Genomic DNA, 12928 nt, shown 5'->3' on the forward strand with positions numbered 1-12928 from the left:
TATTTTCTTCCAAGTTTAAACCATAGAGAGTTAAGTGTTTTAAGGCCATATAACTAGACATTTCTGCTTTTATCCATATCTTCAGATTTTGATGCATTTTCAGTTGGGATTATTCCGAGAACATTAAATTGCTGTGTCTAGAAAGGTGAGGAGTTTGGCCAGAGGTTGGTTCAAGTTAGCAAACTTGTGCAGAGATTATTACTAGTTTTATATTAGCATTGTTTATTGCAGCTGGGCTGACAGCTCTTTATGATGGAGAAGTCAGAGGACTATAAAGAGACTCAGTAAGTTATCCTGCACAGTGCAAATACAGAAGATACCATTTTTAAGATTCTTTACAGTTGAGCAATCACTGTATGCCGTTCTTAGAATCCTGTGCTGGCACCTGCATGATGCTGCATGCACACTCTTGTCTAATCTAGCAAAGCACTTCAGTACATTTAACTTTAAACAAGTAAGTAGTCCTGTTGACTGCAAAGTTAAACACTTTGCTGGATTGGGTAAGGGTACTTAGCACCTTACAAAATCAAATTTTATACTAGAAAGGACCTGAATCCTTTGTCTGACGAGGCAATTTAAATGCCACCTTCATTAATGTTCTGATGCAACAATTAGACTGTTAGTACAATGACAATTCAGCTTCTAATTTTCTAAAATGATTACCTGTAATGAGTAGCTTTCTTTCAGCTAGGTATTACAATTATTTATTTTAAAGAAAATGGAACTTAGGGAAAAAAGTGTGACATGCAATATTTAAATGTCACATGCAGTGGTCAGCACTGAAAACATGAAAGTTGCGCCTCAACAAAGTAACTTTACCTCACCATATACAGACACTAAGCCACAGCATTAGGGAGGTGCAATTTTGACTAGTGAAGGGTTATGTCACCACCTGCCATATAACCCTGAGTGCCTCAAATGCCCTCCTGCTATAGCTTCCAGCCTGGAATGTTCAGATGCTGCCCTCAAACGTGACAGTCACACACTGACAATCTGTGAGCTAGGCAGCCTTGGTTCAGCAGCTCTGATGTCTAACAGACTACTTAACACCCTATTCTGGCTTCCACAGGCCTTGGCTACAACTAGCAAGATGACCCCACATACACACAATTCTGAATTTCCCCCAAACTCTCTCTCGCTTGCCTAGTTTAATCATATTTTAGTCTTCATTCCAGCATGTCTATAACTTTTAATAGAGACCATGAGCATACATCATGCAAGAATATTAACAATCAGTGAGTTATTAGCATTCCAATGACATATTACATTATACTCTTTTAGTTACAGAATATAACTATAGCGAATTTGGGTACACTGAATTGATCAGGGCAGCTTAAACTCATTATATGATTTTGTTTATACAAGGCAAAATTAGCAAATTATTAAGAGTGACCAATATATTGTAGTTCTGCCAAAAACGTTAATTGAGTTACTGCTGTTATTTGCAACTATGCAACTTAACATACTATAAACACTACCATGGCTAGCTTAATTCATTGAGAGAGCAATCTAATTGGGTCCAGTGGGCTGTAGGATACCCAAAAGCATATACTTGTTATTGCTTGTGGGCATGGCAAATATGGGGTGACTCCTCATCGGGGAGGAGTTTTATATACCTGTTGGTGCTGCTCTTACTGGTGGATATGGTCTCCTCTCTCATATAGTCTGGCAGAGGCCAGTTGCTGTCGCTTAGTGGAATTGGACCAGCTAGACTCTTCTACAGACCTAGGGATCTGTGCATAGGGATCCCAAGAGGGCCAACATGGTGGTTCAGAGGCTGGTTGGAGAGATCCGAATGCATTGGGTACCAGCAGTTCTAGAGAAGTTAGTCTAGTCTGGTCAGAGGATGGGTCCAAGGCAGCCTAGAAACTCTGTCTAGATCAGTGGTTCCCAAACTTTTCAGCATCACGCCTCCCCCCCCCCTTTTTTTTTTTGAGACACTCTACCACCTCCCCCCACAATAGCAGCAAAACTTGTGGGGGGAAAAAAAAGAGAGAAAAAAAGGAAGAACTGACCAGGGCCGAAAAACAAAAATAGCAGCAAAACTTGGGGGGTAGGGGTGAGGGAGCTAGGTCGCCTCACGTCCCCCCCCCTGGAATTTTTTCATGCCCCCCAGTTTGGGAACCCATGGTCTAGATGATTCAGCCCATGTGCAGGTCAGATTTCGTTCTACCAGTGGTTCTGTTGCTGCCAGTGGATGGAGACTTGAGCTCATGGAGAGAGTAGTAGCTCTTTCTTCTCAAGGTGGATTCCTCTTCTGGTGTTGAAATGTCCCTCAGACAAACTGACCCCAAAGCAAATGAGATTGTGAGCATGGGATGGCAAGGGGAAGTATAAGTCTCTTTCTGCCACAATGTGAGGGACCCTTACGGGATGATAGGTGCTATCAAAGAAGAATCCTGCCTGGAGCACTTGGTCACTGCTAATAATAATATATGGAGATACACCTATCTCATAGAACTGGAAGGGACCGTGAGAGGTCATTGAGTCCAGTCCCCTACCCGCATAGCAGGAGCAAGTACCATCCCTGATAGATTTGTCCCAGATCCCTAAATGGCCCCCTCAAGGACTGAACTCACAACTCTGGGTTTAGCAGGCCAATTCTCAAAGCACTGAGGATCCCTCCCCCGCAAATGCCCAGTCTTCAACTTACAGAATTAGTTCTGTTGGATCCTTGCTCCTGTATATTTTACCCTCTAAGTTAGAATGCAAGCATGGACCCAAGTCTTTAGGACTTGAGTGCAAGGACTCTCACAATTTTGAAGGAATTAAGGAGTGATCCTTTCTCTTAGGAGGAGATCTGAAAGAAAATCTCTTGTGTCTGTGAGAGTATCCCTTACTCTTATGAGAAAACTGAGACTATAGGACTTGGGCTTTATCTCCTTGGTCTGGAATCCGACTGGCATCTTTTAGCTTTCTCCAAGAGGCACTTCCTCAGTTGATTATTTCATTTCCAGGGATGCTGGAACTGTTTTTATAGTGGGGGTGCTGTGAGCCACTTAATCAAACAGTAAATCCTGTAGATAATGGAAAACATCTCCAGTTCCAGCACCTATGCTCATCCCTCGGTGACCTGGGGAGAGGAGGAGCAGCAGATTCTGTACTTCAAGGAGATATTGTTCACTGTTGACCAAGAAGTCATGACAACAGGAGACATAGTTCTTAAATCTTAAAACTTTGGGCTCAGACCTTTTCCCTAGTGTGGACATGGAGAGGGCCCCTTGTGGCTGGGAAGAACTGATCAACACTACTAAAGATACTAATTAAAACAATAAGAACTATATACATTTATAGATAAGAGAGGTAGTGTGAAGATAACTTTGGACAGAGACCTTCAAACTCAACCATGCAGTGATCAGAAGGAACTGGAGAAGCAGTCTGTCTACACTTCCCCTTAAGCCCTCACTGCTGAGTATGAAGAGGGTGCACACATGGACCAATGAACAGTATCACAACATTTTTCAGTCTTAGGTACATGCATAGCCACATGTGGAATACACACAGGGACCAGTACTCAAAGATTAACCTATGATTACACACACAACCTAAGTAAACTCATTTCCTTTTCATAAGCTACTTGTTACAGTACAAGTACAGTACAAGTTACAGTAATTTTGATTTATAACATCATGCTTAATATGCTTTTTCAAATGTGATTACCAAAAGTATTCCTACAATGTACAGTTATCTCAGAGGAATGCACTGGTCAGAGCTCTAGAAACAAAGATTTGAGTGTGGGAGTTATTCTGTTGTATGTTGACATTTGGAGGTCAATAAGTCTTCCTGACAAAGCTACAATATTCCTAGATGACAGAATGACTTATTTTTTTTTCTTTTAAAGCAGGGGGTGAAAGGTATGAGTTAGCAGATAGGAATCAGAGTAGTCACATAGATTTATAAAAAACTGGATACAGGCAGTCCCCGGGTTACGTACAAGATAGGGACTGTAGGTTTGTTCTTAAGTTGAATCTGTATGTAAGTCGGAACTGGCGTCCAGATTCAGCCGCTGCTGAAACTGACCGCCAGTTCTGACTTACATACAGATTCAATTTAAGAACCCCAAGTCAGCTGCTGCTGAAACTGATCAGCCACTGATTCCAGGAAGCCCGGGGCAGAGCAACTGTGCCTCGGGCTTCCTGTAGTCAACGCTGGTCAGTTTCAGCAACGGCTGACTTGGGGACGCCTGGGGCAGAGCAGCTGGGGTGCTGCTGGGTTGCTCCAGTAGCACCGCTCCTCGCTCCCTGGTGCTACTGGACCAACCCAGCAGCACCCCAGCTGCTCTGCCCCAGGCGTCCTGATTCAGCCGCTGCTGAAACTGACCAGCAGCGGCTGAATCAGGACGCCTGGGGCAGAGGGCTGGGGTGCTGCCGGGTTGGTCCAGTAGTGCCCAGAGCGGCGCTGCGGGACCAACCGGCAGCGCCCCAGCTGCTCTGCCCCAGGGTCCACAACAGAAGCCTGGTCTGCTGGGGGGGGGGGGGCACACTAGCTGCGCCCCGCCCCCAGCAGACCAGGGACATGGGGAGCAAAGCCGCAGCGGCGGGGTGCCTCGCCTCTGAGGCTTTGCTCTGGCGCGGGACCTGCTTTGCTCCCAGTGCCTGGTCTGCTGGAGACTGTCTCCAGCAGACCAGGGGCACCACGAGCAAACCCGCAGCCGTGGCGGGGTCCCGCGCTTCTGAGGCTTTGCTCTGGCAAAGCCTCAGAAGCGCGGGAACGCGCCGCTGGTGCGGGTTTGCTCGCGGTGCCCCTGGTCTGCTGGGGACCGTCTCCAGCAGACCAGGGGCACCGCGAGCAAACCCGCCGGGGCTGCTGCTTTGCTCCCGATGCCCCTGGTCTGCTGGAGACGGTCCCCAGCAGACCAGGGGTACCGGGAGCAGCTTTTTTCGCCCCGGAGGTCAAGGTGGCTGACTGCTGCCTGTGAACTCTGGGGCGAGAAAGCCCCGTTCATAAGTGCAGATCCGACATAAGTCGGATCCGCGTAAGTCGGGGACTGCCTGTACTTGCTTGAATTTTCAAAAGAACAAACAGTTCCAAAATAGCTTTCAGGGTAAGGTTAGATGCATATGATTTCACAGGGAAAGAAACATGTTTTAAGAATGATATGTCATCACTGGAGTCCTGTTCAAATATAGATAGTCATTTAGAATCTCCCTAAAAAGTCTATAAAATTACTTACCTTTGCATGGAGAAAACGAAGAAGGTGACTTAAAAGCTTTGAAAATATTTTTTTACTAGTCTATTTAAGGGGGAGTTTTGGCATGGGAGAAGGCAACAGCTCCATTAGAGAATCAAAAATATCAAGATTGTGAGAACTTCTGTTTGGCATTATTCCCAGAGCACAAAGCCACACACAAATAAATCCCTTACAGCAGGATTTATCCCAACCAAGGGGATTCTTCTCTATTTCTCAGACTGCTCCTTTCTTTCCTAGTCTGAGAAAATTCAAGTGTGGTCTACTTCCATAACAGGTTTAAAGGACACTACCAATTAAAAAAAACATTTCTGTTTAAACAAATTTACCTTTTATTGTTAGTGTAACAAATAAGATTATTATAACTGAAAGTAATTAGAGGAAACATTTATTTCTCTATTCCTGTTTATTTTGTGCATGTGACAGCGCTTACAGTACAATTACAGAAAATTTCATTGTTTAAAAAATTCACTGTAATCTGTTTCTATGGGCGTGCATGTGGAGTGGAGGACGACGATAGACTGGGGTTATTACAGAACAAAAGAGGAGGGAAAAAAATCAAAATATAGGTTTTACAACTATGCAGTTGTAAAACCACAAAAGTTGGCATAGACTCAAAAGAAAATGTAGTAGTTAAAAATACTTTGTACTCTTTTTTTTATAATCTGTACTTTATAATTTTTGGTAAATTTCATTAGAAGGATGTGTGTGCAAAAAATGAGAAAAATATTGTGGACAAAATTCTCCCATGTACATTTTCTAATAAATTCTTCATTTTCTCTGCTCACTTTAGTGCAAAACCTCTCTAAGAATTAATAGTATAGATTATAGTAACAAAGTAAATGTGCATGGATATTCCCAGAAAGTTAAAAATTTTTGCTATAGTTGTTAGAGATAATGGTTAAAGAAAGCAAGTTTGTTCATGTTATTTAGCTCACATATTTTGGATATGAAATCTTTTAGAAAGAAGATTGATTTGTATAAAATGTTGGCAATATAAAACAATGATCATACAACACAATTATACATTGAAAACAAACACAAGAAGACTCAAAATTTTTCATACTGTACCTTCTTCGAGAATTGATCTTAGCACAACAAAAGGGATCTCTTGTAGTGGTTCCATGTATTTGTGTCCAGCACTCATAATTTTTATCTGGGGCAAGCAAAGAACAACTGTACCAGGCATACCAGCTTGTCCATGGTACCAACTTCGGACAGTTCCAGGAATGTCACCGGACACAATTGTACTTGGGGAAGGGAGGCTATCGTTTGGAACAAACACACAACATGACTGCACTTCAAGCTGGAAAAACAAAAACAAATCCAAGAGTGTCAGAAATAGATATCAAAATTCTCCCAACATATTTATTCATTTATAATACAGAATCACGGATCTCACAGTTGATTAAAAACCTAAGTTCTTAAACAGAAATAAAAGAAAGGTTAACAAAAAATGGTAAAAATACTTACATTTTACATTACACATATAGAAAAACACACCCGAAAAGATGCCATTTTGGTTTATAAACTTGATCAAAAGGATATAGCCACATAAGCTGAACATATATCTGCCTTTCCACAGGTCTTTTCAGGAAACATGATGGAGTTAGAAAATGTGCTGGCAGAAAAGGTGATAAAATCCTCTTCCTTTTGCAGTTCACTAGCTTTTGTTATCACTAGCTTAGGCTCTACAGCTGACTAGCATTTTATACACTGTTACTTTCAGAAAAAGATTTATTTCAGTGAGAATTCTGCCCTTACTTCAGTTAACAGTGACTGAAGTGCATTTAAAAGGTCAAGCTTAATCACTCAATATAACATTAATAAAAGCCTCAGCCATCTATTGACATGCTTATTAGTACCAAGATATATATTGAAATGAAAAAAGTCAATAAAGTTTAGAGACTAACAGGTTTGTCTCCTTTTGTCACCTTTCAGATTAGAATAAATTCATGTGATTTCATATAATACTTATATTTCCACAGAGTACAGTTACTTAGTTTGCCATGAAATAGTTTTGATAATTCTGCCATATCCTTAGAGATTCCTAGCTAAGCTAAATGAGACCAAACCAAGGACTGAACTTATCTTGACTTCTTAATTTAGAGGTAAAGTATGCTAAAAACTGCTATTTTTACTTGGCTCTTGCAAGCAATATTCTGCACCTGGATATCAAATAACTTTAACAGCCTGCACACTTGAATGCTTTGTTAAGCAAAAACAAACTGATTCAACCAGTTTCTTCACAATATTTTGGATGAAAGGTGTTATTTGAAGGCATTATAAAATACTTTTCTTTGTTGCTTTCTAGTAGTGTCCAATAAATGCATGAAGATACCGTAAACTTATAAAAGTAAAGAAACTATATCTTACAAATTATAAGAAAGACTTAGTGCATGATACTCTTTCCTAAAGGCTAATATTCCCCCATGAGAGCAATAATGATGTGTAACAGGACTGGCATCCCTCAATACCATAAATAATTTACCAGCCTGATGTACAGAGATAAACTGACAAGAATTCACTGTTGAAAAATAGTAGAATTTTGCAAAAATAAATATATTACATGAAGTCCATGTCTGTTTCTAGTTTAGAGTTACTTGAGCTGTAAAATGAAGCTAATTATATCTTTGGTAAGTAATTTATTGATCCAAAATTTCAGAATGTACTTATTTATACCAGACGAGAAACAATTGTGGATCGTTACAGATGAAACATCTGGATTTTCAAAAACACGGTTAAAATCAGTCTGTCAATTTTTCAGAGATTTTTATAGTGACATGTAAGAACATTTTCTTCTCTATTAGCGATAAGTTACAGTTCAGACCACTGTGGGGCAGTGATAAACAGATGACAAAAGCAATGCAGTTATGATCAGGTTAGCTTTTGTTTTATCAATGAAGTTACTGAGTAAGCAATTTATAACAAATCACATAATATATGATGATTAACTTCAAATGTTGCCAGAATATACAAGGCATGTGGTAATAATAACTCACAAATTCCACCAACTCAGAGATACAATGCTCTATCAATTTACCCACAGCAAGGGTCTACAGTAAATTTTTAACAATGTTCACTTCAGAAGTATATAGAACCAGGAAATTCTTAAGATTTTTTCCACTTTATCTGAAAAACTGTATTTAATACAAGTTTCTCGGGTTTTTTTCCCCTGTTTAATTTGATTTTACCATGTCAAAAACACTGAAGTGGAATCACAACTGTAGAATTCCATATATTATTTAGCAGGATCTATCACTAATTTAGGCATCAACTGTACTATGTTCATTAACCTTGAGTTAATGTGAGTTGGCCCATTGATTTCAAAGGCACTACTCATGGACAAATGGGTGGTGGAATCTGGTCCAAAATATGTAATAATATATTTCTATACCAATTCAAGGCACTTCAAATCAGAAATCATGCATAAACAAATATGTGCATCATAGAGGAGGTTTTAGAAGAATATATAGTTTAAGGTTTTCAAAGCAGGACATGATGGATGAACCAATAAAAACACACATTTTCCAGTACAAACCAGAAAATTACTACCTGTTTACAAAGGAAATTATCATTTTATGAATGGAAATATCTGTTAAAACATTCAATGGCGGGTTCTTAAGAAACATGTTATATTTCTCACTGAGCCAAATTTTACCCTCATGCAATTCCAGCAAGTTTCAGTGAGATTTTCACATGCATTTGAGAACAGAATCTGCTCCTGCTTGCCCAGAGATTTGGTTCACAGCAAGTTCCATAAAAGGAGGCAATAATGCATCTAAAATTAGTGCAATGTATGTTGGACTAAATAATACAAATATGTTATAGATCATTTTATTGATAGAGAAATTGCTTTAAATTATATGTAATTCAAATACTTTCAAAATAAAGTTACAGAAATAGCATCTGTTAATGCTACCAAATGAATATTTTTTACATTTTAAAATAACTGTTAAAGGGTATGTATAAAATTGTGACTTTAATGTAAAATGAGACTGATTTATGTAATTGAATATAAATCTGTATCAGTAAATCTTGCATTAATGTAAAGATCTGACAATCCAAGGGAAAGAAAATGAAGTAATCTGCCAGTAAGAAGTCCTCAAGCTGGGGGTCAGATCCTGTTCATGGAAACCATCTGGTTGGGACCCTCCAAGCCACACCAAACACTGATCTTTTAAAAAAAATATCCTATTCATTAATGTATCACAGCTGCACTGAGTGTTACTTCACTTTTCCATGGCAACATCCTTTCTGTTTCAAGGATCTTATTTCAGTTTTGGTAGCAACATGTTCTTTTGCCAATACTGAACACATTCATGTGTTAAAGAAAAAGAATTATTACAAATTCCTGAAATGGAATCACCTCCTATTTTTACTTCTATTATGTCAATGGCTATAAAATATACTAATGATAAACCAAGGATAAAATAATTATTTTGCTTGCTAATTTAAAATTGAGTGAACCATATTGTGTTTGTTTTAAATTTTTACTAAAATATATACACTGAAGGGTGAATGGATCACCAGATCTTAGCTATTAAAATGAATAATTTAATTTAATAGAGCAACTCATGGCATGAGAATTGTTAAAGTGGTTTATGCTATTTTAAAAATAATATTCTACATAAAAGGGAATATTGTTCAGTAGAGAGCATTGTAAAATATGCACTATACTAGGGCACAATCACCCTGACTGTGGAGTGGCCACTAAAGGCCAAAAATGCAGCAGAGATGTCACATAGTTCTGCTGTGCAGGAGAGCAGAGATGATGTGCAAAACCTTCATGTTTCATAGTGATACAATTAAAACAATTCTCATTGTTCCTACTGAGTTCTTGATTGCCAGCCCTAGTCAATCTCACTTCCTGTTATACGTTAAAGAATTTGCTCAAGAGGAGCAGCTTTCTAAGGAAACTTTTACGCAGTGTGGCCTTTGTCTCTTTTTTAAGTCTCAGTCCTGCAAATGTTTTCCAGCACTAAAAGGCTGGTATGGGTTTGGTTTTTTTTCGCTTTTTGTGCAGAGAGGAGTTACAAATTTTAGGTCCCCATGCAGAGGGATGGGATGAGATAAGCAATGAATGCTGCTGTGGCCAATTTGCACAAGTGCTTGACTCGTACTTCCAAGTTGGATCATAGTATTTTGTATCCATCTAGTTTTTCTGCTGCTTTATCACACAAGTTCCGGTTATTTGTATGTTGCGTGAATTTCACAATTAAAGTTTGTAAATAAAATCTTAAAACATGCTGATAATATTTGACCGATTTCCTACTACTTTCTAAGTAACGCACTGTTGACTAAATTTAAAACAGTACTTTTATTTGGTCATAAAACTACAGAAATCAAAACTGATAAACTAAAGTTGTAGATAAATCTTCTAAATGGAAATATTTTACAAAAATTCTTCTGAAAACTTTAGGGACTCTCTTATTAATGTAAGCATGAAATGACCAGAATCATCCTGTTTCCCTCACTGCATGATACATAACCAATCAATTAATCGCCTCTCCCCTACATAGCTACTGCATATTATTGCTAAGTTACATATTACGAAATCTCTCTCTCTCCTACACAAAGACCAAGAATGTAAATTAAGCTCATTATTAAATTTCTACTGTTTCAGCCAAAAAAAAATTAAGTGGAAACTATTCTCTTTAGAGAAATATTACTTCAAATAATTACAGGAAATACAGGCTTCTTCCTCAAAATACTTTAAAGTTCACAGTAAGTGTTACAAATAATCATTGCACATTTATTTGGTTGTCATTCACCATAACATAGCTCTTGCATTAATTTGGTTTTAATATAGATGCCTCATTATTTCCACTAGAATTCAACATTAACAATCAATTAGAAATAAAAGTTTATGCCATTTCATGATTTTATCAAATATTAATGTCGGGGACATGTGAAAAGTAAGTGCCTCCCCCATAGTCCAGCTGCCAGAAAGACTTCAAGACTGTATACAAAACTCCACAGCTAAATAATAAAAACATTTTATAGTTAAGATTGAAAGTTTTTTTCATTGATATACTAGTAGTTTACAGTAAGTCCAATGCATAATATCTTCATGCATGGTATTATCATGAGCAAAAATGACGAGGGCTAAACCAGTACCAGCTTTGGCTCCAAACTATACTTTCCAGGGACTCTGGTTCCAAAAACATTTTACATACTCAAATTCCATTAAAAATAATCCTTTGATGAGTTTAAGTTTTCAGGTTCTGTTTTATCCAATGTCCTACTTCTGACTTTTCTGGTATACAGCTGTTTTCATAAAAGACCAAGGAACATGCAAACTGTTTTAGAAAAAAAGACTGGACTCAATGATTTGATTCAATAATCTGATCACAATGTGACTCTGGGACATAGCTCAAATGTTTTTTGCCCCCAGAAAGTAGGCTTCTTAGCATCCAAAGAAAAACTAAATATAGAGCATGGTTAATTGAAAGCAAAAATTAGTCAGAGTATACTTGAATTGAAAAATAGTGGGACATTACTCTTCATCTCCAGTACATTTAGATTGACACTTGAATGACATAATTAAGATCAATTTAACAAAACAGGCATAGGAAAACACAGTTACTTACCATTTCATATTTTGTTCTTAAAGATGTGTTGCTTATGTCCATTCCATGTGCGTGTGCATGTGCAACATGCACAGATCTTCGGAAGGCTTTTCCATCAGCGGTACCTATCAGGCTGGCAGAGGAGCCCCCTGGAGTGGCGCCTGCATATGCATACATACATACCCCTGGCTGGCTCTCCACCCCCTCAGTTCCTTCTTGCTGGAACACTCTGATGAAAGGGAGGCAGGTAGGATTTGGAATGGACATGAGCAACACATCTCGAAGAACAGTTACGAGATGACGAGTAACTGTTTTTTCTTCAAGTGATTGCTCATGTCCATTCCATGTAGGTGATTCCCAAGCCAAACCCAAAGAGGCAGGGTCGGAGACTACCTGGTGATAGACTGCAAGACGGCTCTGCCAACAGCTGCGTCATCCATGGCCTGCTGCACTATGGCATAATGGTTCGCAAAAGTACGCATCAAAGACCAGGTGGCCACCCTGAAGATATCCAGGATGGGCACCTGTACCATGAAGGCAGCAGATGAGGCCCGGCCCTACTGGAGTGGGCCATGAAGGGGGAGCTGGCAAATTGGTCAGCTCGTAACAGCCCTGATGCAGGATGTTAACCAGGAGGAGATACGTTGAGCCAAAACTGGGAGACTCTTCATTCTATCAGCTATTAAACCAAACAGCTCGAGGGACTTACAGAAAGGTTTTGTCCTATCTAAATAAAAAGCCAAGGCATGTCTAACATCTAAAGAGTGTAGAGACTGTCCTGTGCCTGAGTCATGTGTATTGGAGTAAAACACAGGCAAAAATATGTCCTGATTGACATGAAACTGGGACACCATCTTGGGCAAAAAAGCAGGGTGCAGCAAAGCCTAACTTTATCCTTAAAGAAAACAATATAAAGAGGATCCGAGGATAGAGCTCAGATGCTTCTCTAGCGGAAGTAATAGCCAATCAGATAGGTGACCTTCCAGGAAAGGTGCTGTAAAGAGCACGTTGAGAACAGCTCAAATGGAGGGACCATACGTTTTGTAAACACCATATTAAGGTCCCAAGGTGAGAGGGGCTGATGCACATGTTGATATAACCTGTTCAACTCCTTCATGATGTGGACACAATGGAGAGGGTCCAGAGGAGGTCAACCAAAATTATTAGG

The 12928-nt window shown here is 39.2% G+C and overlaps 1 protein-coding gene across 10 annotated transcripts in view; it reads right to left on the reverse strand.

Annotated features, from left to right (window-relative positions):
• VPS13B (vacuolar protein sorting 13 homolog B) overlaps nt 1-12928 on the reverse strand; it is a 999042-nt gene that overhangs the window by 448393 nt on the left and 537721 nt on the right. For 9 of the 10 annotated variants that reach the window (XR_012901295.1, XM_075920306.1, XM_075920307.1 and 6 more), the window contains one exon: nt 6260-6494. Coding sequence is in view for 8 of the 10 variants with exons in the window: in XM_075920306.1 (XP_075776421.1) it covers nt 6260-6494 (235 nt within the window). In the remaining 2 variants the exon portion in view is untranslated. Of the gene's footprint in view, nt 1-6259; nt 6495-12928 lie in introns of those variants that run through there. The other variant, XR_012901296.1, reaches the window with a different exon arrangement.

This window comes from Pelodiscus sinensis, chromosome 2, assembly GCF_049634645.1.
Source record: "Pelodiscus sinensis isolate JC-2024 chromosome 2, ASM4963464v1, whole genome shotgun sequence".
In the NCBI taxonomy this organism is placed as follows: domain Eukaryota; kingdom Metazoa; phylum Chordata; order Testudines; family Trionychidae; genus Pelodiscus; species Pelodiscus sinensis.